Here is a 23,180-nt window from a genome sequence, read left to right as displayed (position 1 = left end):
TCCAGCCCTAGACCGAAAGGAAAGAGTCACAACAGACAGCCGCCCCACGGAAGCGTGCGAGGCCTACGCAGCCTCACAGCTCAGAGGCACGCGTCCAGACACCCCAGTATCCTCGGCCCTCAGGCCCCCATCACATGTGTATGCCTCCAACACCCTACCCTAACCGGTGCTCTGGTCCCCACAGCTCCAGGGAGCTCCGACAGGTCAGCTCCGGTCTGAAAGCCAGCTCTCCGTGGGCCACTTTTCTGATCCACGTAGCCTGGGATTCGGTGAACTTTGGTAATTTTTCCCTTACTAGAAATACTATCCCCTCGCCTTTCCAGGCTGGTCAACCGCTGGCACAGAGCTCCGTTTTCCACCCCTTGATGGTTTAATAATCTTCCTCTGGACCTCCTACATGATGTGCCTTTCTTGAGGTTTGGGGTGCCCTGAAGTGCACAATGTTCTAAAGGAAAGGGAAATAATATTTTGTACCAAGGGCAAATGATGTTTTGATTGCAATTTCTCTTAAATCTTCACTATTATAAACATTATAATTATAATACCAGCAGGAACAGCTAACCTGTACTGAGCACAATCTGAGACAGGCACTGAGCGTTTAAGTGCTACGGGGGGATGGCTGCAGAAAACAAGTTCCGGGTCAAGTACTTTATATACGTCGGCATGTTTAATCCTGAAACCCCGTGGCACAGGTACAGTTGTAGCCCCGTTTCTACAGGTTAAGGGGGGCTAAATAATTTGCCTATGGTTTCATAGCTAGAAAGCAGAGGAGCCAGGATTCAAACCCAGACAGTCTGGCCCCAGAGCCAGGCTCATAACCATAACCACAAGGCAATACTTCCCCACACTCCTGTGGGTTTTTTTTTCCTTCTCTTTGAAACGTACACACTTTAAGCCGTTCTTTTTAAGCAGCGGTGCTCCCAGCTTCCCTTTCGACGAGGAGCCCACCCCCTCTAGTCAGCACCGCGCTGCCCTCCCTCCCTCCCTCCATTGTGCGGCCCACCCAGCAGTGAAACTCCTTTGTCTCTTCACCCCACCCACATGACTGCCGCACAGCTTACTCCTACGGGATTTGTATCTCACTGTCTGGAAAAGACTCGTGTTTCCCACATTTCTCTTTTCCCAGGTAAGTTTACAAACCGTTAAATAATACCAGGGATGGTTCCGGTATCCATCCCCACTCTGGAGCTGGTTCTGCCTCTGAAACTTACTAGTAACGAGGGAGAGCCAGTTTTACACGACCACCGGCCTGCATCGTACCTGTATTCTTATCACTCAGTGAATTTCGGAAGAATAGTAAGCTGCGACTCCCCAGCTCAAGGGCAAGTGCATTTCTCCAGCGGTGCCGAGTTGTTCTCTGCCTGCAGCACCATTTCACATCACACTATCGCAAAGACAAAGCTACCTGCTCACCAAACTGGCTTAATTTTCCTCCCAGGTGCACAACTGAGCTACGTTTCCCAGCCCCCCCTTGCTTCTGAGGTCGGGCCATGCCACTTAGTTCTGGCCCATAACAAATGCTGCTCCCATTCCCTTTGAAGAGTCCTTCAAGGCCAAGTGTACAGACAGCAACAACCAGACGGGAGACACAAGACGACCGTGTGGAGCAGAGTCCCACATCCAGCCCCTCCGATGACCTGCTCTGAACGGAAGAAAATACACCTTTACTGTAATGAGTCAGTGAAATTCGTGAGTCGCTATTCCAAGATACTGCCCTTCGAAAAAAAAGATTTAATGTTCTTACCTGACAAGATCCCTGATAATAAGGAGCACACTGCAGCAAACGAGACGTAAGTTACTAAAACAAATGGTTGTGTGTATGGGTGTGTATGAGTGTACACAGATAGAGGGTAAAAGAATACATTTACGCACCCATGTGTCATGAGCATAAATGAGTCTTGGAGATCCCAGTTAAACCATAAACCACATTGTAAGACATAACCAATTAACACCCATTCACATGCAAAAATGACGTGACATTTATCCAAATAAAATCCACAAAGGACTTTTTCTCTGAAAACTCTACATTTAAATTTGAATGAAGCAATAACGAAGTAACCATACAATCCACAGTTTGCTCTGAAGTTTGAAGAACCGAATCACAGAGCTGAAAGGAATCGGAAATACTTTATAATCCAACTCCAGCACAAGAACAGACTCCAAACCCCTCACAAGACATCTGGCATCTCCCCCTCTGGTCTTTCCACCACCAGCCTAACCAACACAGGCTCGTAAGACACTGGGTTTTGGGCATCAGGGCATCTCCGTCGACCCTGTCGGCTCTGATAAAGGCTCTGAGGTCACGCGAAGGGAGGGCGGTGGGTGGCATGCTAGGATCCATCAGCAACGCACAAAGCAAATTTGGCAAAATATTAGCAACTGTTCAATAAAAAGTGGCAACTGTATGAGTTCTCACTGCAATATTCTTTCTACTTTCACACTTGGAAGTGAACAAAATAGAAGAAAAAGACAGAAGAGGAGAAAATGGCCACTAGTATTCTTTTCGAGCCCGACTCATTGGGGCACTGGCGCTCGGGCACGAGTCCCTCCCCAGCAGCTCCAGACTACGTGCCCTTCTCAATATCCTCCTCACCTGCTGGGATCTTTTCAGATCACGACTCTATCCTCCCAGCACGCCCAAGTGACATCAGTGCGTGCATAAAGATCTCAGCCAAGTCGTTTATAAAAAGCCCAGAACAGAACAAGGTCAGAGGGAGGCTGGGACTACTGGAGTCGGCCAGCCAGGGGAGGGCGGGCGCCCTGGAGGCCTGCGGGCCTGGGGACACGGAGGAAGAAACAGGATGTGTTTCCAGGCCCTGGGACACAGAGTAAGAAGGGCTGGACTTCAGAGACAGGTCCTAAGAGCTTGGAAGAGGTAAAGACGACGGAAGAAAGACGGGAATCTGGGGAGAGGTGAGGACGATGGAAGGAAGTCGGGAATCCGCCAAGAGCAGCGGGGCATTCAAACCACACGGGAGACGTACCCGCAGGCCACGCCCAAACCAGGCTCGTCCACCCCCCACCTCCAGTCCTTGGGACTCCACGCTGACTTCCGGAGAAAACCCAGCTCCTCTGCAGGACATATGAGCTTCTCACTCTCCTCTCTGGGGTCATCTGTAGCGGTGTTCTGAGGAGGCAGCTCTGACCTGCTTACACCTGCCCACATCCAGCCCTCAGCAGAGCTGCTCCCTCTCCCTCTGGTCCCCACGGCCACCCTACTGCTGCGCCCGGCTGACTCCTCCTGCGCACCCTGTGGGGCTCACCAGGCAGTGCCTCCTCTTTCCCTAACCGCCCTGATCCTCACAGCTGCCCGCACCCCAGGCCGCTCTGACGAGGTCCCGGGCACAGTGTGTGCACGCGGCCCAGGTCCAGCCTACACGACCTGTACCACGGGCACCGTGCTCGCTCCCGCTGCATTTCCAGCCTCAACGCCAGGCAAATGTGTGGCCATCACGGCACCGCAGGCCTCGCGGGGTCTAGACATACGATAAGGACGAAACGTTTGTTGAACAAATCCACTTGAATATGGAAGTTCTCAAAAGGGACAGCAAAGAGATTCCTGGGCAAGACCGAGGGGCGCGGGAAGACAAGAGAGTTCGCGGCGAGGGGACAGGGTGGCACTTTGATTTGAAGCCTTCCCATCTGCTCTACCCCGGGCTCCCTCTCCGTTGCGCCCGCGGCGGCCTGCGAGAGCCTGGTGCCGATCACAGTCCCCCCGCCGACCTCCGTCACCATTGCGGACACGAGCTTCTGGAGCACAATTTATGTCGGGCACAGCTGCCTCTCCCAGAGCCCTTGCTGAATCACACAGGAGCCTGCCTCGTGACCAACGGTCACAACTCTGCCATAGAAACACACAAAACAGAACAAAGAGCCAGAAAGACCCTTGGGGGTGGAACAGCCTCGAGAGCTTCTGCGGCTGTAAGCCGACTGGAACCAGGCCAGGTCCAGAATGAGAGCTCTGTGCGGGGGCTCAGTCTGCCTGCGTGCACCTGGGTCACAGCCCGGAGGTCAATGGATAGGACGGCTCTTCGATGGTGATGGCATCCCATCACCTCCCTACAGATGCAAACCGTGTCCAAGATCTCCAAGATATAGACAGCAGAGGGGCGCCTCAGTGGCTCAGTCAGTTAAGCATCTGGCGTCAGCTCGTGTCATGATCTCACAGTTTGTGAGTTCGAGCCCCACATCAGGCTCTCTGCTGTCAGTGCAGAGCCCATTTTGGATCCCCTGTTCCCTTCTCTCTCTGCCCCTCCCTTGTGCGCACCCTCTCTGTCAAAAATAGGCACATTTTGGGGGGCTCCTGGGTGGTTCGGTTGGTTGAGCATCTGACTTCAGCTCAAGTCATGATCTCGCGGTTCATGAGTTCGAGCCCCACATCGGGCTTGCTGCTGTCAGCACGGAGTCTGTTCCGGATCCTCTGTCCCCTCTCTGTCCCTCTCCCACTTGTGTGGGCACGCTCTCTTGCTCTCACTCGCTCTCTCCAAAATAAACGTTTTTAAAAAATGGAAAATAACATTTTTTTTAATTAAAAAAAAAAAAAAAACGATAGTAGCACGTTTTGAAATGCCAGTGCCATTGTGACTTCAAGAAAGCTCATCCTAACCTCTCAGGAAAACCAGACATTCTGTTTAAACTCGCCCTGGGACCTTTCGCCACCCCCGCATCCAGCCTCTACCGCAGAGCCACTATTTGCAGAAAGGGTCGTCTTGAATCTTACTTCCCAAGAGAAGAGCTCTTTGTGACAACCCCCCGAGGGTGGTGAGCAGACCCACCCCTGCCAGACCTGCACACGCTTCGGTGCGAGCCAGAAGTCAGGACAGAAACGCCTTCCCGGCAAGCCCCGTGCTGGGCCCATTCCCAAAACAAACAGAGAGCAGAGGAAAATGGAAACAGGATGTGTGTGTCACTGGCGGCATGGGATGGAAGGGGTACTCCTGCCCGCTACAACAGAAAACCCCAGTCTGGGGACCAGCGGTGGCCACGTCCGAAGGAGAACGCCTGGCTGGTCCGTTCGGCATTCGGCTCCCAAGAACACTTACGTCCCAGGCACTACGACGAGCAAGGACGACCCCCCGCCTCTGCCCCCGCCCCCGGCACTCACCTGCAGTTTTATTGCACTCAAAGTTTATGACAGTCATCCGCTGGAAGCCTGAGCTGCATTCGTCGCCTCCAAAATATATCAAGGTGAGGTCTCCATCGGAGTATCTAGAGGTTTGCGACAAACACACACAGGTTTGGTAGAACCAAGAAAGAAACCTGAATTGTTACACGTTTCCACGTTAAGCCTTCTGCATACCATCAACAAATCAGTCCTGACAGAACAGCCAGCTCTCCGGGCAGCTGGGAAAAAAACATCTAAAGGAAATGAGTTCCAAATGTATGGGCCTGTCCTCTTACTTCAAAGTAATAGCTGGCTGGAAGAAAGCACTGAAGGTTTTGCTGTGAGCATGAAAACTCTTCCACTCTTGTTTCGGATTTCGTACAAAATAAATAAGGCCCGAGGAGCACGCGGTTTGTCTAGCGACTGCCACGGCACAGTCTTACCTGAGGGATCCTTGACCATACTTCTTTGCAGAGAGCTACATTTTCGTAATGCTTTTGTGAAGGTAACTACCAAGTTAAGGGCCACGGGAATCGTACTGAATGCATTTTCTTAGTGGTTTCAAACTTTTACTAATGCTAACGGCATTACAGATTCTCGAGCTGCCAGAGAAAAATCAGAACTCCTCAGAAACACACGTTGTAAAATGCAAAGGCCAGAGCAACGGTAACCGAATTCAATGCCTCTCCGACAGGGTGGTCCCTTACAAACAACAGACGATAAATCGAACAGTGTTAACAGAAACGGCCTTATTGGAAAGCCAGGATCACTGACAAATGGCAGCTCTCCTAAGTCAAACGGGAAGGAACGCTGGCTTAACGGGCCTGTGTGTACTTTACAGAAAATGGAAGGAGGAAGAAGATAAGGCGAGTCAGCTCGGTCTCACAAGAATAGACACAATGCACTCGAAAATGACGTGAAGGCTGTTTACACACCGGAGGGTCTGATTCTGGTATTTTCCTGCTACTTTGACTTGAGTGGATTCGGACTTTTTCACTTGGCAAACGGCAGCTTCTTTCTTACTACAGAAAGACAATTCAACTTCTCCACAGACGTTCAAGTAAAACATATATTCCTTTCCGTCGGAAGTGTAGTAAGAGGAGGATGAAGCTAAGGAAAGGGGACGAGAGGAGGAGAGACGCGGTTACGTGAGCAGGTGCCAGAAAGCGGGGGCACTACCCGAGGCAGGCCTCACCCCTTCCTCACACACCCACCCCAGCGGCGGAGGCTACCCCGGCCGCTTGGCTCACGGTCCCCCTCCGGCTTCTCTTCAGAGCACCCTCACCTCTGTCCTGTCTGAGTGGCTGGAGGTCGACGGTGACCTCGTGCTGCTCGCTGCTCAGAGAACACGTTCTGCTTTCCAGATAATCTCTGTGGCATGCGTACTCAGTGACCCACTCGACTTCGTAGCGGCAATTGGATTTTGCTGTGAGCTTGGGAATGGTGCCCTATCAGGAACGGTTTGAAAAGAGCAAAATTAACGTTTTTACATGTCAACTTTCTATGCTTCTCAAAAACCCAAAGGTATGTTATGGTGTTGGGTTTCTACATTCTTCTGCTACTGTTTCCGAACAGTTCGATCACTTGGCGAGTAATAACTGTCTACCTGCGACCATTCTTGTCCTTCTCAGAGCCACGCTCAAGGTTCGGCCACTGCGACCACCCTGAACTCAAGGTCGCCTGACAGCCACAACCTCCACAGGCGGCCGTGACTTGCAAAGGCACGCGGTCTGTTCGCTCCTCTCGATCGGAGCTGAAAGGAGCAGGCCAGAGGAACCCCCGAGCTGAGCGGAAACCGCCGTGTATGCGCGTGTCTGGGCAGACGATCCGTGACCCCTGCCCTCAGGTTGTCAAAGTGGTCTTGGGCATACCTCACCTGCACACGAGTCGGCTCCCGTCCCCAGGGGGAAGCCAGGGCACCACCCCCCACAAGCCTGACGTCTGCCACTTTGCAGCCCAAGAGCTGCTTTCACAAGCGTAACCTCAGCCGCTCTCTTTGGAGTGACGCGGAAGGCTGCCACGCTCCTTCCAGGCCACACCGCCCCACGAACATTTCCCGAGCGCCTGTCACGTGCCAGGCACCGCGCGAAGGGCTGGGGCTACACACGCGGGTCGCAACTCCATCAGACGCGGAGAGCTGTGAGTCCAGCTCTGTCTGTCTGACTCAAAATCGAGGCTCCCACCGGCTGGCCTGGGGAAGCCGGACACTCGTGACGGGGTGCCGAGGGCTAAGTGAACGAAGACGGACGCAAAAGGCCCCAGCGTGCAAGGTTCGCGCATCGGACAGGCGCAGAAAGGGCCAATCACGGAGGCAGAAAGTCGACTAGCAGCTGCCAGGGCTGGGGGAGGAATGGGGACCGAACACCCGCCAGGCCCAGGCTTTCTTCTGGGATGACGGAGATGTCCTCACGTTCCCCTGTGCCAGAGACTGCACTATTCTGTTAATGTGCTAATAGCCGTTACGCTGTCCTTGAAACAGGTTAATTTTATGCGAAGCAAACTCAGTAAAGCTTTTTTTTTTTTTAAAGATCCATATGACAGGGTGAACATTTACTAAAAGTCCAGCTCCTAGGTACATTCCGTGAGCCTGCGTAAACACTTAAAGAGACCTTCGAGAGCAAAGGTGTCAAATGTCACCCGGTTCTGCGCGGTGAACGGTGCAGCTGGGAACGGACTCTCCCTCCACTAATAACAAACTGGCCTCCTTTCCGAAGGCCACGGAGTGCCTCGTATCCATGGAGGCACGTATCCGTATCCACGGAGAAGAAAGGAGGGACACTCCCGATTCCCTTCGTTATGGTGGAGGGAACCGTTTCTCACTGAAAGCCCCAGCAGGCAGGGGACACACGAAGACCCCTGCCAGCTTAGGTTCCACTCCACACCCGCAGGCGCCAGTGGAAAGCACACAGACTATTCCCCAGCATTCGCCTCCAGCACCAAGGTCCGCTGCCGGCCAGGCAGGGCTCTCCCAAGCTGACACCACGTGGCCCTGGAAGTCTGGGGACACAAAATGGAAAGCTGGCCCGGACTCCACGTTTGTCTCCAAATCCCACACACACAAAACGGGCCGGCTGCCAGCCCGAAACCAGACCAAATTCCACGTTCGTTTGTGGGGCGGGGGGAGCACGGTTCCCTCGCGAAAGAATTCAGCTCCTCCCCCTTCATTCTATTATGAGGAGACAGAAATAAATGAGAGGAAAGCCCTACCCTTCCTCCCCGGGGGCTATCTCCCTCCATCAGCACCCCGCACCTGCTAGGACACTTGAACGGCAACGGACGCGTGCAATGCCACCGGGCACGGGCCCAAGGACAAGCAGACGCGGGCCCTACCCTCAAGGAGTTTACGAGTGTGCCAGAATTGAGGACCGGATGATGGGGTCATCGGCCGCGTGAGAGTGGGGGAGGAGGGGACGGAAGGCTTCGCTGCGAGGCCCTAGGAATAAGAACCTTCCTTCTGGCCACGAGTCTCCTACCTCCTTAGCCCCGCAACTCCAGCGTCTGGCCTGCACGGCCTCCGCCACGTCTGCAGAGCATCTGTTCTCATGCCTTGACTGTTTCCGCAAACCCATTAGCTACTTTCACCTTGTCTCAGCCTAACAAATAATAGCCAGGGAGTCACAGGTTTGAGACTATACATATGGCCTTTCAAATACTCCTTCCAATCAGCGCTGCTATATAAACTTAAGAAATCTCTCCACGAACCGCTTAAAATCATCTCACACAAACTAGAACAAGACGCCTCCCTACATCAACACGCCATCCTACGTCGACATATGCACAGGCCCCTCCAGGCTGTCGAGAAAAAGCGAACACCAAGCCGTTGTCCCCCCGAGACCCTCGCACGTGCAGACGAGAGTCTGTCCCCACAGGCACATCTTCCTGGATATTCCACTGACGCATCTTTTCCCGGCCGGCTGTCTCCTGCCCCCAGACCCGCCGCCCTGGCCCGCCCCGAGATGTGCTCGCTCGGCCGGTCCCCACTGACGCGAGCTGCCAGGAAGCCCTCCGAGGCAAGCCACTCACCTCTCTGCGCTCCGACGGGCAGACAAACGTGATCGTCACCGCCGGGCTGTGACCATCACAGAAGTCTAGCTCCCCGGCCTCTTCTTTCATGTAACTCAGGACAAGCCTGGACGACACACGTTTGGAAAAGAGGGTTGTGAAAGTATGAATTAGATTCACATTAATCTGCTTCCCTGAGTATTCCGCACGCTCCTTTGGGGGAGGGGGGAACAGAAGAAACACTGAAATATAAAGGAAACCGCAGCGCAAAATAACTCCAATCTCCATTCTAAAAAACTGTTTTACTTAAGTAAACTTCAGTGAATACTGTTCTCTTTTTAAAAATAAATAAAATGACTGACGTGTAAATTTAAATACTAAGAAAAGCCGCTTGAGTAAGACAAACAAGACAAGACTATAAACGATCTGAGAAAACAAAACAAACACAGCCGAGCGGCCGAGTGCATCTCTGTCCACGAGGCTGCACGACCACTTCTCTACACAGCGGCTTGTCAGTGCAGGCCAAGGTCTCTTCTCCTCTAACCTGAAGACGGCCAAGTGCCACAGCCGTCCTGCCCTCCCGTGGCCAGGCGAGCCTGGGTCACCGGTCTGTGTGCTGGCCTCCCCGCGGGATGTGCCCGCGGCTCCAGGGCTGACGGTCACAGAACACCCGAAAACAGATGACCTTCCTCTTCTCTGAAAAGCTCTAGCTTTCATTCAATGCCCACGTTTTACAAAGTCCCCTCTCCTGCATGAGGAGTCACCCACCTGTCACTTAGGACAACGGGACGGGCTGAACTGTGTCCCTCTAAAATTCATATGCCGAAGCCCTAATCCCCCAGTGCCTTGGCATGTGACTGTATTTGAAGACAGGGTGAGTAAGTGACAACGAGGCCACAGGGAGGATGTGAGGAGCTAATCAGACACGACTGGTGTCAGTATCAGAAGGAGAGACCAGAACACAGACACAAAGAGGAAACGACCAGGTGAGGACACAGGGAGAAGGCGGCCGTCTATGAGTCAAGGAGAAAGGTCTCAGAAGAAACCCGGCCTCCCTGCACCTTGGACCTCCCAGCCTCCAGAACTGAAAGGAAACCGGTTTCTGTGGTTGAAGCCAGCCTACGGCACGCTGTCCTGGCAGCCCTGGCAAACTAACACAGACACATGTACAGAAACCTCCCAAATGTTCTTAAACTTAGGTGATGCTCCGACATTTTCTGTGGACAGAAGCGCCCACCCTGACGCACCATCAGTTCCATGCTAGAACAGCCACGATGAGCCATCTACCAAAGGCCCCTGGAAGCCAAGACGTGATCGAAGCCGTGGTCATGTGGGACACACTGGAGAAAAGCCTCTCTCTGCTAATTCAAGGCTACGAGGGCCGTAGAAGCCCATGTGCAGAAAGCACGGCTTCTTACGAGAAACAAACCACCCCCCACGGGAACTAGGGTGCTCGCCGCACCCCGGTAAGGAAGCAAGCTCCACACCCTACAAAGACACCAGCAAACCTCCCCTCTGGGGAACAGAGGACTGTGGGCGCAAAAGCAACATCACGAGTGATGTGACATGGAGAATACCGGAACATCAGAACATGCGTTAAGGTAGGGGTTATTTCGTGAACTGAATACACGTACGGATGTGTGCCGCGTCGTGATACACGTTTTGAACGACCACAGAGACAAATGACCAGAAAATCGGCAAGCAGACCAGCCTGCGTGATGCACAGCCATGACCAACGGCTCTACGAGCACACACGAAGTAGCAATCTCGCGGGGACCTGCGGGGGTTACGAGCACCGAGAGCACACTCACCTGTCCTTGCTCACGAGCTTCAGGCCCTCCTTGGGCTGGCCGACATCAAACGCCCGGTCCCCCCTCACCAGGCAGGCAGCAGTGCCACGGGGACAGCCACGCAACTGTGGACTCGAGTCCCGTAGGGAGTCTGTAAAACATCACACATGACGCTGAATCAGGCTGTGCGTCAGGACTGATGATCACGCTTAACCTTAGGCACAGGGTCCCTTTAAAAAAAAAAACTATCAAATTTTTGAAAGTCCCCAAAGTAACATAAAGCAGTAGAGGTCTGGAAACGAGGAAGAGCTAGGACCGAACCCCGTCCGGAGACCGTGGGCGTGCCACTGACCACTCTGGACACATGGAGTGAGAACAGCATCGCCTGCCCGGCACGGCTGCCGGGACGTGCAGGGAAGGCGCTCACGCTGCACCTGGCAGGGAAGAGGTGCCCGAGGAACGGGGACTATTGTGTAATCTGTACTTAAGGAACACCCCCCCACCCCCACCCTTTCCTACAGATACACCGACTGCAGCGTCATCCCCTCCTCCAAGCTACAAACAATGCAGAAAACGCAGACACCCCAAGGATCAGTGGGAAGATGAGGACCCTGGTGGAAAGAACCTACAGACAGTTCTGGCTTCAACTCTTAGATCCACCACTTGCTGTCTCTGTAACTTTGCTCTCATCACACAACTGTCCAACTGCTGGGGCATCCCCCACAGGTCTGGGGAGGATTAAAAAACGCACTGATGTACCCAGAACACCGCCCAGACTTCAGCGGCTACTGCCGCCACCCTTTCCCATCCTACAGCTTTTCCTTCACCGCCACGGGCATCTCACACGGCATCGGGTTTACACGCTTACCTCACACGTGCCCCTGACTATAAGCTCCATCCAAGGCTGGGACTCAGTGCCCAGCACAGGACAGGGGTTCAAATTTCCGCCGTGAAGGAGTAAATAAGGCCCAGCCTGGTCTTTAACTAAAGCCTGATCAACCAGAGGGGGGCCCTTGCCCCTTCTTCTCCAGCGTGATGGGAGGTGGCGGCAGCTGAGGAAAAGGTAAGCGCATCGTCAGGCTGTACCGTGAAACCTCACGAGGGGACGGTTTTAGTCCACATCAAGTCCCCGTGGTGTGGCAGGCTCCCTGCCCACCCCGCATCAGCAGACCCGCTGGTCTACTGAAGGCAAGACGGGACGCAGGTACCCTGAGTGTGCACAGGCAGGCACACAGCAGCAAAGCTACGGCTGCTCATGAGCTTTTCAGGGTCACTGTCAAACAAGGCTTGGGGCCCAGGGCAACTTCCTAGGGATGGAGGGCGTCTGGACAATAACTGGCAAATCAATTTTTTTTTTCATTTTTAAATTTTAAATTCAAAAAACTACTGTGAGTCAAAGTCACTGAAGGCCAATTCAAACTGCCAGTAATCAAAAAGAAAAACAAACTTTTGGGGCACCTGGGTGGCTCAGTCAGTAAGTGTCCGACTCTTGATCTCAGCTCAGATCTTGATCTCACAGTCATGAGTTAAAGACCCACGCTGGGCTCCACGGCCATTGGGGAGCCAACTTTAAAAAAAAAAACAAACAAACAAAAACCCTTTCATAACAATATCTCTACTGAATCCAGAGAATCCTCAAAATGATAAAAAGACCAGGAATCTAAATGTTTTCTAAACTAAGATGGCATATTATTTCAGAATTCAATAATCTGCAAGGCTCGTCAGCTTTATAATCAAATTTGAGTTACAGATCCATTTAAGACAAAGACTCTGTCTATCTGGCTTTTTCCAAAAGAACATTAAAAGCTGTCTTCAGAGAACAAAAGAATGATGTAAAGAGCCTGACATAAAAAAATCTAAAATTATCACTAGTCATTTCTAGTGAACCACGTATGTGGTATACTCACTTTTTAAAACTGTTTGAAAATAATCAAAATGGGGGGGCACCTGGGAGGATCAGCCAGTTAAGCGTCCAACTCTTTAATTTCGGCTCCGGTCATGATCTCATGGTTTGTGAGTTCGATCCCTCACATCGGCTCTGTGCTGACAGTGCTGAATTCTCTCTCTCTCTCCCTCTCTCTCTGCTCCTCCTCCCCCTCCCTCTCTCTCTTTCAAAATAAACTTTAAAAAAAATCAAAATGGTATATAATGTATTTGTACAATTCAAAGAATAACTGTAAACTCACGTACCGACCACCCAGCCACACCCTCACGTTCGGAGTTTATTTTTAAATTTTTTTCCGAACGTAGGGGCACCTGAGTGGTGGCTCAGTCAAGTTAAGTGGAAGACTCTTGGTTTCAACTCAAGTCAGGATCTCAGTTTGTGGGATCGGGTCCCACACCGGGCTCCGTGCTGACAGTGCGGAGCCTGCCTGGGGTTCTCTCTCTCCTCCTCTCTCTGCCCCTCCACCATACACGCACGTGCTCCCTCTCTCTCTCAAACTTAAAACATTTTTCGAAAATTCAAAACAACTAAAAATTTTGTCTCGAACTTTCCTAAGGCCAAAGTCCCACGTGCTATGTGAGAAACAGGAACTTAAAACACTAGAAACGATCTTAATTTGATTAGCTAATTACCAGCACGATTTACGGGTGCACAACTACTGCTGGCACAGCAGGAAGACAAGTCTCGGCCTTCGGGACTAACACCTCCTCGCCCCTGAAGAACGCACAGAGCTGGAGTTGAGAAACTGCTGACAGAACAAAGGTTTATTCGTAACAGTTCTCAGGGCTCCACTTAGATAAAGGCCATTTACAGCCTTCAGTTAACTGAGCAAAGACACCCACACTTCTCACACTGCTTCTGGCACCTGTAGAGAAAGCCGGGCAAGAAGCTGGCTTGGGCTAAGATACACGTCACGAGCAAGTTCCCCGGGTCACTTGGCTGTCCGTCTGTCCCTTGTGCCCAGCCTGCAACACAAAGCCGACAGACTGGGGTACACACAGCTGGCTAGACACCCTCCTCCCCACAGCCCTCCCAGGAGGGCTGACTCATCCTGCTCCAGCAGGTCTCGGGGCGCCCGGCACACCCACTCTGTCCGCCCTCCCCACCATCTCCCTGGAAGTCAGCTATGGGAGAATCCTGGAACCAACACATCTGGCACAGAGAACCACACTGGGATGGACCAACAGTCTGGACAAGATCTGCAACGGAATCAGAACCGACTGGGAGCCCGGGGGTGAGGTTATGCACAACATCTTTCCGGTAGGTTCCTCAGGGGGCCCACTCAGTGACACGGATATTCCAACTAGGAAGAACGGCAGAAGCGCAAAGATACCGAAGCCTTCTGAGAAATCCTTCACCACCACCCCCCCCAAACCTACCTATGTCTCTACAAACGTTGATGAACAGAGAAGTGTCCGGGTCAGAGTCATCCACCAAGTAACCTCCGCTAATCTTGATCAGTGGATTTAAATCGTGCTTCTTGAACTCTCCATCAAAAACGTAGCACGGCACCTAGAAGAGAGGAAGAGAAACGGTTTGGACACACACCTTCTTCCGCTACCGGCTGGGTGGGGCCCGTGGCCAACATCTCCACTGTCGGGGTCCCCGTAGACAATAGAAACAAAGCAAAGGTCGACAAGAGCTTCAGCGGCTGTACCTTTAGCACCACCAACTTTCCCTCACTACTGCCCAATCCCAGCAGCACGCTGCCAGAAGCCTCCCGCTTCCTTTTTCTTCATAACGCTAACGTATATTTCCGGGCACTGCCATCTGCTGACTCACCAGATTTCTCCCACGAGAGAGGAAGCTCCCTGAAGACAGGGACCCTGTCACTGCTGTGGTCCTAAGCGGGAGGCTTAGGATGACGCCTGGAACCTAACGGGGCCTCCCTAAACACCTGTTCAGGAACGTATGCAGACACGTTCCTCCTCTGCGCATCTAACCCAACGCTTCCTGCATTCTAACCTAGGCCCTCTCGCTCATCTCTAGGAACTAATGTCCTCTTATTTTTAAAATTTCAAGGAACCCACTAGAAGACCCTGCGCTTTACAAGGTCTACCTATTTCTGAAGGCAGAGCATTCAAGCCCAGAGATGCGCCCAAGAATAAAACACGCCCTGGTCATCTAATTGACATCATGTACCGCCACGTCGTCTTTACGGAAATACCCCTTTAATTGCCCTGCCAAAGAATGCCCAAAAATTCACATTCTTGGCAATCATTTTTCTAACATTTATTTTTGGGAGGGGGCGGGGAGGGAGAGGGGCAGAGGGAGAGGGAGACACAGAATCTGAAGCAGGCTCCAAGCTGAAAGCAGTGAGCCCAGTGCAGGCCTAGAAGTCAATGAACCACAAGACTATGACCTAAGCCAAAGTTGGATGCTCAACCAACTGAGCCACCTAGGTGCCCCTCGGTGATCATTTCAAAGTCATCTGCTATATCACTCTCAAAGGATGGTTTTCCTAAAATTGACTGCAAAAAAGACTGAAGCTATTCACAGGCAGATCTATATAACAAAAACTAACTGCTTACTATTTAGCTAAAAAATTATTCTTAGAAAGATGCTATCAAACCCGCAGGAATGCTCTGACCTACTAACCCTTTCCCCCAGTCCTGTTCTCAGAGATTCAGGGAGATCTAATGGATCAAATCAAACAACCTCAGGGGACACAAGAATTCCCTTCAGCCAGACCCTGAAAGCGAACTCCCCCAACGCCCACAGCATTGATCAGGGGTCTCTGATGACTGAGGGGGCCGGCGCCTCCGCTCCGGGGACACAGGCACACCAAGCCAGCAGCAGGGTCGGCAGGCCAGATGCCAAGCTTAACACTGCATCCTGCACGAAAGCGGCCAAAAAGAAAGGTACTGCTGCAGACAGTGACTAGGTTCCCGCGAGAGCGACCATGGTGTCCAGAATCCTACAAACCGACAGCCCATCATCCTCCGGCAGGTTAATACGGAAACAGAACTCGAGCAGGGAGCGAGCCGGCTGGTGAGTGGGCGGGAACGGGAGACAGGGAGCACCTCTCTAGTGACCAAAGGAAGGCCTGGGAACGAAGGGAGCAGCCTGGAACACGGCGGGAAGGAAAGCCGGGGCCATGTGTGAAAGAACTCGTAGTTCCAAACTAGCTCGGTTCCACCAACAGACTCGAGAGATTCCAGGAAGCGAGGTCCACAGACACGCAGCTCAAGGCAGTTTTAGCAACTTCTGGCCGGCTCGCTACTCCAGGAAGGAACAGAAGACACGCCTAACACAGCGCCCCACAGAATTGGAGCGTGCATCGGAAAAACAGTGAAGGCTCCTGGGGAAAGTCCTCCCCACTTCCTGCTCCACTGAGCAGAGCAATGGAGACATTCATAAGAGCAGGAATGTAGCCGCCGGGAAGGAGGTCGCTTGCCAGCTTCAAACACCACACAGTGAATCAACCTTGTTAGCACCATACGTATATTAGCTGTATTTATGTAACTCTGGTAAGAACACTGGCATGCCAGTTCTGAATTTCCTGTGTTCCCAAGAGTGCCACGGTAAGGGGACGTCCGTCCGTGATATTTTAAAGAAATTATCTTTAAAAAAAAAAAAAACCAACCAGGATCCACTAGACAGGCATTATTCTGCCAGCCTGTAGAGCCAGTGTCTGGAACTCCATGATATTTGCCCACCAAATTCTTCTAAATCTGACAAAGCAAAAATGACAGCAGAAATGAAATGTGAAAACCAAATCTGGTTGGTTTGTTTACATGAGACATCTACTAGTTTTTGAAGTGATACCACAGCCCGTAAGGTGTAATCAGATCTTACCAAAAACAGAGAAGAGGAAATCTACTTGATTATGATTTACTAACAGCGACGGCACTGCTTTTTGGCGGCCACCGTCCTCTTCCGTGCTTCCTGCCTCAGTTTACCTGTACCTGAGGCACGATGAACCCGGGTCGTGAATGAAGACACGCCCTCCGCACCATAGGTCTATGGGTTCTCTGAAAGCAAGAACCCTTTCAAAATTTAATGAAATTCCTACTTCTTGGCCCACGACAGGGCGTCGATAAATGAAAACTGAATGAATAAAGCCCCAGCTACCAACCAGACCTAAAGAGAGTATCACTGAGGACAAACTGTATGGTGCTCATGATCTTTACGTCAGCTTCCAAGAGAAATGAAATGCCACCGTTTTGAGAAAAAACGAGGGCTATACCTCTCCCTTAACATACCAAAATCTAATTTAGAACAGGGGCCCACTCAATTTCCCATAAAGGGCGACAGAGCACGTTATTTTAAGCTCCGTAAGTCACATAGGTTTCTGTTGTTGTTCTTTGTTTTTTTTTTTTTAATCCTATAAAAATGTAAAACCTGTTCTTAGTTCTGGGGCTGCACAAACACAGGCCAGGGGGCAGGAGTTGGTCCAGGGTCTGCAGCCTGTGACTTCTGACCTGCACCATGAAGAAAACAGAAAATAGGTTGCTATGTATGTATTTTGAGAAGCGATTTTTCCCCAGGTGGTGGGAGACACAACTGTCAGCTCAGCAAGGCGAGGTAATAGGATGCACAGGTAACACTGGAAAAATGGGCAGCACTTTCAGGCTGGAAAACCAGAGCCCCAGAGGACATGTGTGGGGCCCAGAGAGGTCTGAGGCCCCAAAGAGAGCAGGAGGCATGTGTCTCTGTGCCCCTGAGATGTTTTTCCCGCCATTCACCGATATATATTGGCAAAGAGCTTAACCTAAGCGTTAAAATTCGAGGTTTAAATGTGACCTGGTCTCCTCAATGTCAGTGTCATTTTCTTAGGCATTCATTCTTCCCACAATGGAAACTGCTTTCTCGTTGAGTATTCCTTACGCTCCTCTCCGGGAGGCAACATTTTCCCTCTGCCACTTTCCTATCGGACTGTCTTTTCTTTTAAAGACTGCCATATTTGAAAGACCACTGATAACTTATTCTCTTTAACTTAATTTGGCTTTATTTTCAAAAAACAAACATCTCTCTTTTCACCCTCCTTCAACGGCACTATCTTAGGCCATCACGGAAAATAACAGATGGCCCCCCATCTGTCAGTTCCTAGAACCTGAGAGAGTCTGTGAACCGAATCCTTTGGAACACACAACTAACGGAGACACGTGAGAGTCATGACCCACGAAGGCTGTCGTCTAGGTGAGCACAGGACACCACCTTTCAGACGCGGGATGGCAAGAGGGGAGGAGCAGCAGGGGAGTGCCGTCTGCTCTCAGCGGAGCCAGCTTCAGAGTCTCTGGGCTCAGGGAGAGGATGCTTCATTAATCACCAAAAATGACTTGAGCAAACACCAGGAAAAGAGTGGAGGGAGCGACAGGAGCCATCTAAGTCTCTGAGGTGAACTGGCAGAGAACTGAGGGGCTAGGAACGCCTGGCCTGGACTCGGAAAGCGTCCAGAAGCCGCCCCACGGTGGGGGAGACATGGGGCCGGTAGGAAGAGGGAATCCGCTGAACACAAGCTCAACCACGTGAGTCACCAAGTTGCGCAGCACCAGAAACCAAGAACTAACTAACCAACTGAGTAGATGCTGAGCCAGTCCATTTCTAATCATATCCTGTGATGTTTTAAATGCCCGGTTCTAAAAATAAGAACCACCCAGCCTCATTTTAACAATTAAATCATACGGTTATCTTTGCTCAAATGGAATCTGGAAACTAAAAAAGATTTTGACCCCAAAAGGTCTGCGCCAATATTTCAACTCTTAAAGGTCCCAGAATGTCAAGCACGTGACCTTGAGCCCCCTCGTTACCTCTTTATTAGCTTTAAATATGTCTTTCTTGCAGGCTGCAGTGGTCCTCCACTCGAAGTAATGCACACAGTCTGTCGCAGTTACAAATTCAGGAGTTCCCTATTTTTAAAAAAAGTAAAAATAAGTTACGATACTGCATGATGTAAGGTTTTTTTTTTTTCTCCCTTAAAGTTAGAAACAGTAAAGGCTAATGAAAATTTGAAAGCAGAAAGAAGAGGGGGAGGAGGGAGCACACAACTGTTTTAGTTAATCAAGGTCATCAAGAAGTTCCCAAACGCAAAAATTATGAGACAAAAGCTTCATGAAATCATGCTGGAATTTTGGTATAATCGGTCCAAAACTGTTCTACTGCCCCAACTATGCAAAGCACAGTAAACTCATGGGATGCAATCCTCAGAGCCCTTCCACTCTCAAACTCCAAATGTTCTCTTAACCAAATGCCAACAAAATCAAAGCCAGAAAATGTGACCTCATACTTCCTGTAAGCTGAGGACGGACGCCCATCTGGACCCGACTGAGTCCACACACCAGCCTTGCTTCAGACACCCCACACTCAAGGGCAGCCCCTCCTGACAGACTGCAACCAAGGTGGACTCCAAAATGGTCAACCGTTGGGGCGCCTGGGTGGCGCAGTCGGTTAAGCGTCCGGCTTCAGCCAGGTCACGATCTCGCGGTCCGTGAGTTCGAGCCCCGCGTCAGGCTCTGGGCTGATGGCTCGGAGCCTGGAGCCTGTTTCCGATTCTGTGTCTCCCTCTCTCTCTGCCCCTCCCCCGTTCATGCTCTGTCTCTCTCTGTCCCAAAAATAAAAAAAAAAAAAAAAAAAAAAAAAAAAAAAATGGTCAACCGCAGCGCTGCCGGGTGATACGTGATACTGAATTTACCTCCATACGCCCACGTGCAAATCTAGGGAGTTCTTCGCAATTCTGGTTCTTGTACGGTGAACTCAGAATTCTTGAGGGAAGTTAGTTAAAATTAAAGCAGCAGCTAGCTTATTCTGTAGCACAGACCTCCATATTTCATATCACTGCAAACAGATCTCTTTCCAAGGTTTCAACATAGACAACAGTGCAACTGACAGGCTGGTCCAAAATTAACAATGTAAGTTCTATTTTTAAAGTTCTTCAGAGGAGACATTACAGGTCTGAAGATGCAGGAAGTCACAGCACCAAATTCTAAAATGATACTTTAAAGCAAACTGATACCCACAGGAGTTTCACTCAACCTTATTTTTCTACTCTGCAACCTTATTGCATTCTCACTCTGATTAGAGAACATTCGTAAGACTTGTACATAAATTGCTTCTTCTAGGATGAGTACTGGGTGTTGTATAGAAACCAATCTGACAATAAATTTCATTTAAAAAAATAAATAAATAATAAAAATAAAAAATAAATTGCTTCTCCTAAAAGCTGGCAATTATTCACTGACAGTCCCTTTCTGAACACTAGAGATTAACAGCAAAAACTCGCATGCAATATACAGAGGATAAGAACAAACATCATGCTTTAAATAATTATTTATGTCCCCTTTCGATACTAGCAATACTTGAAAAAGTGATGTTAGTGGCCATTGTCTGCTGGCCAAGGCTTCTCCTAGATAGATGGTGGCCTCTCCAATTTAATGTAAATGAGAAAACAAAAACCTTTTTTAAAAAAATAAGTGCATTGCCCTAAAAACTACCATAATAAAATGCCATGAAAATAAGTTTTAGAAAAAAAATTATGCCTGCAATGTAACTGTTCAACAGTGTTTCGAGTTTAAACATGCTAATCACCTTGAATTGTAGTTTTATACAGGATGTAGGTCAAGTTTCACTTAAAAGTTGTAACTACAGGCTAGGGTTTGTTTATGTATTGGTTCTTAATGGCGATGGCGTTTTGGTTGGGGTTTTCAGTTTGTGTTTTTAATTTTGCTCACTTATTCTTCCCGGAATGACACTGTAGTAAGAATGTCCAACAGACAAACATTTTTAACAAAAGGAAAGAACATTACAAAGTAACTGTGCGGACTCACCAAAGTTTTCCCACATAAGAAGGTGATGCTAGTCTGGATTTTGTGATTTGTGTTTTGCTTACAGGTCTCTGTTGTATTGAATTCCAGAAGAGATCTGGTTGCAGTTTTCAAAGAAGAATCACCTATTTGGAAAGGAAAGAGCATGAACAAGCTATAAAACATTCATGACCATAAAGCCATTTCCGAGCATAAGCAAATTAAAAGTGGTACCATAATTCATCTGAAAATTCATAAACTTACAGGCTGTCCCTTCCCCAGAATTCTCCAGCTGAGGAATGGCATCTCCATCCACCCAGCTGTTCAATACCCAAACACATTACATGAGTCCCAACTTTCTCTCATCTATCACATTGAATAAGTCGGAAAACTCTAATGGTTTTCCCTCCATCTCAAATCCATCCGCTACTCTCCACCTCTACTACTGCTGCTACTAAAATCACTACCATCCCTCACCTACACTCTGGCAGCAGCATAGAATTGGTCCCCTTGCTCCACTCCTGTCCCTCGCCATCCTCCCTCCCCATCCACCTCAACAGATACAATCTCCAAAAACATAAGTCAGAATATACGTATAACTCAACTGCTCAAGTTCTTCAATAAATTCCCATCGTATATACTATCAAAACAAAATTTTTTTCTTTCAAATTTTTATTTAAATTCTAGCTAGTTAACATATAGTGTAACATTGGGTTCAGGAGTAGAATTTAGTGGTTCATTACTTACACAGAACACCCAGTGCTCAACACAAGTGCCAGCCTCAAAAATCAAAATTCTTTAGAATGGCCAACAAGTGGAGTGATTACATTTCAGTTTTCCTGGTATATTACTGTAATAATCCAGAATAAAATGTCTATTCCATACCAAATACTGATAATTGGCATAAGCAGATTAGGACAAAGAGCACAGACAGATATGTGTGAATCAAACCTTGATATGTGACAGAGTAATAGATCAGTGGGCAAAGAAGAGACTTTCAATAAATGGAACTGAAAACAAAATGGAAAAAAGATAAAAACTGGATCCTTACCTACCACTGTACATGAAAATCAACTCTAAAGGAATTAAATAACATCAAACACCAAACTTTAGATAGAACTCTTGGTAGAAAACATAATTACCTTTTAGATCTTAATGTAGGAAAAATATTTAAGACTCAAAAGCATGAACTCTAAAATGTCAATATATTTGACTTAGTAAATTTAAAAGTTTACATTCACCAAAAAAAAATAGCTTAAGGAAAACAGAAACAAGTTTTAAACTGGGAGATACACAGAACTGGCAAAGAATTGGCATCAAAAATATATACACTCACACGCCAAAAAAAAAAAAAAAAAAAAGGAAAGGAAAAAAATTTTATAATCCTAGAAAATGAAACAAAATAACCTCTAACTGAAAGAACATACAAAAAGAAGACAATGAGGAAAGACCCACACCTAGTCATGTCATGGTAAATTTTAATATCAAACGTAAAAATTCTAAAGCTTCTAGAAAGGTAGAATAGGTCACGTGCAATAAATAACCCAATATAAAATGAACCAGATATGACCAAAAGGAAGAAAACCATGTCAGTAAATACACGAAGAGATGTACAACACCCCTACTGATCAAGGAATTACATATTGAGAACACATGGCATACTGATTACAACCATCCCATTGACAAAAGTTGAATACCAAGTGTTGGAAAAGAGATGGCCTAGCATGCCTTTGTTGCCTCCGCATGGCATTATGTCCTAATATCCGTGTATCCTGTGACCTACATATTCAACTCTTATGTACATACACAGAAGAAAACCATACACATATACGTGTAACAAGAAACAAATGAAAGAACATCTCATGTTCCTCACACTAGCAAAACCATGGAAACAACCCAAATGCCCATCAATAGAACCATGGATAACTTACCTTTGGGAGAGCCACATAATATCACAAAAGTGTTAGTAGGAACAAACCATGGTGAAAGATAACAATACACTCCATCTTTAGAAACATAATACTGTTGTTACCACTTTAAGGCCCCCAAAATTACATATAGCATGATCTATGCTTTGTACAGAGTTAAAAATATCGGGCACGTACACACACACACACACACACACACACACACACACACACTTTTGAGAGGCAGAGACACAGAGACAAAGAAAAGGAAGAAAAATTTAAATATAGGCTAATTATTACTCCCAGGGAAGGGAAACGGTGGCGGGGGGAGGGGTAGTGAGGAAAACACAGAGACAGTGGTTATTCTCAGGTTCCTAGATTCTGTTAGAGATGGGGTTCATTACATTATCCAAAACAGAAATTAATTAATTAAAAAACAGAAAAAGGTTAGCCCGTGTATTAGTTATCATTGCATATCATAAACTCAGGATTATAACTGGTCCATTTCGATACAAATACCTGATATCTTTTTTTGAAAAGAAATAAAGGAGGAAGAAGAGGGGGAGGGGTCAAAATTAAGATGCCGGTGGAGAGAGGATAATGGATTTCAGAGCTACCCCCAGAGCACCAGGCTCACAGTACATTGGTTCTTTCTCCTGACTGCCTGCCCGCCTGCCTTTGTGCAAAGGT

General features: G+C 49.0%; 1 protein-coding gene across 1 annotated transcript in view; it reads right to left on the bottom strand.

The window, feature by feature from the left end:
- IGF2R (insulin like growth factor 2 receptor) overlaps positions 1-23,180 on the bottom strand; it is a 103,602-nt gene that overhangs the window by 52,275 nt on the left and 28,147 nt on the right. The window contains exons 3-10 of the mRNA XM_078447533.2: positions 20,608-20,729; positions 18,595-18,693; positions 14,221-14,353; positions 10,918-11,047; positions 9,128-9,233; positions 6,390-6,552; positions 6,040-6,214; positions 5,105-5,208 (exon numbers count right to left, since the gene is read on the bottom strand). Of these exons, the coding sequence (XP_078303659.1) occupies positions 5,105-5,208; positions 6,040-6,214; positions 6,390-6,552; positions 9,128-9,233; positions 10,918-11,047; positions 14,221-14,353; positions 18,595-18,693; positions 20,608-20,729 (1,032 nt within the window). The remainder of the gene's footprint in view (positions 1-5,104; positions 5,209-6,039; positions 6,215-6,389; positions 6,553-9,127; positions 9,234-10,917; positions 11,048-14,220; positions 14,354-18,594; positions 18,694-20,607; positions 20,730-23,180) is intronic.

This window comes from Panthera onca, chromosome B2 (genome assembly GCF_046562875.1).
Source record: "Panthera onca isolate mPanOnc1 chromosome B2, mPanOnc1 haplotype 2, whole genome shotgun sequence".
Taxonomy (NCBI): domain Eukaryota; kingdom Metazoa; phylum Chordata; class Mammalia; order Carnivora; family Felidae; genus Panthera; species Panthera onca.
This window is presented reverse-complemented; position numbering and strand designations above follow the sequence as displayed.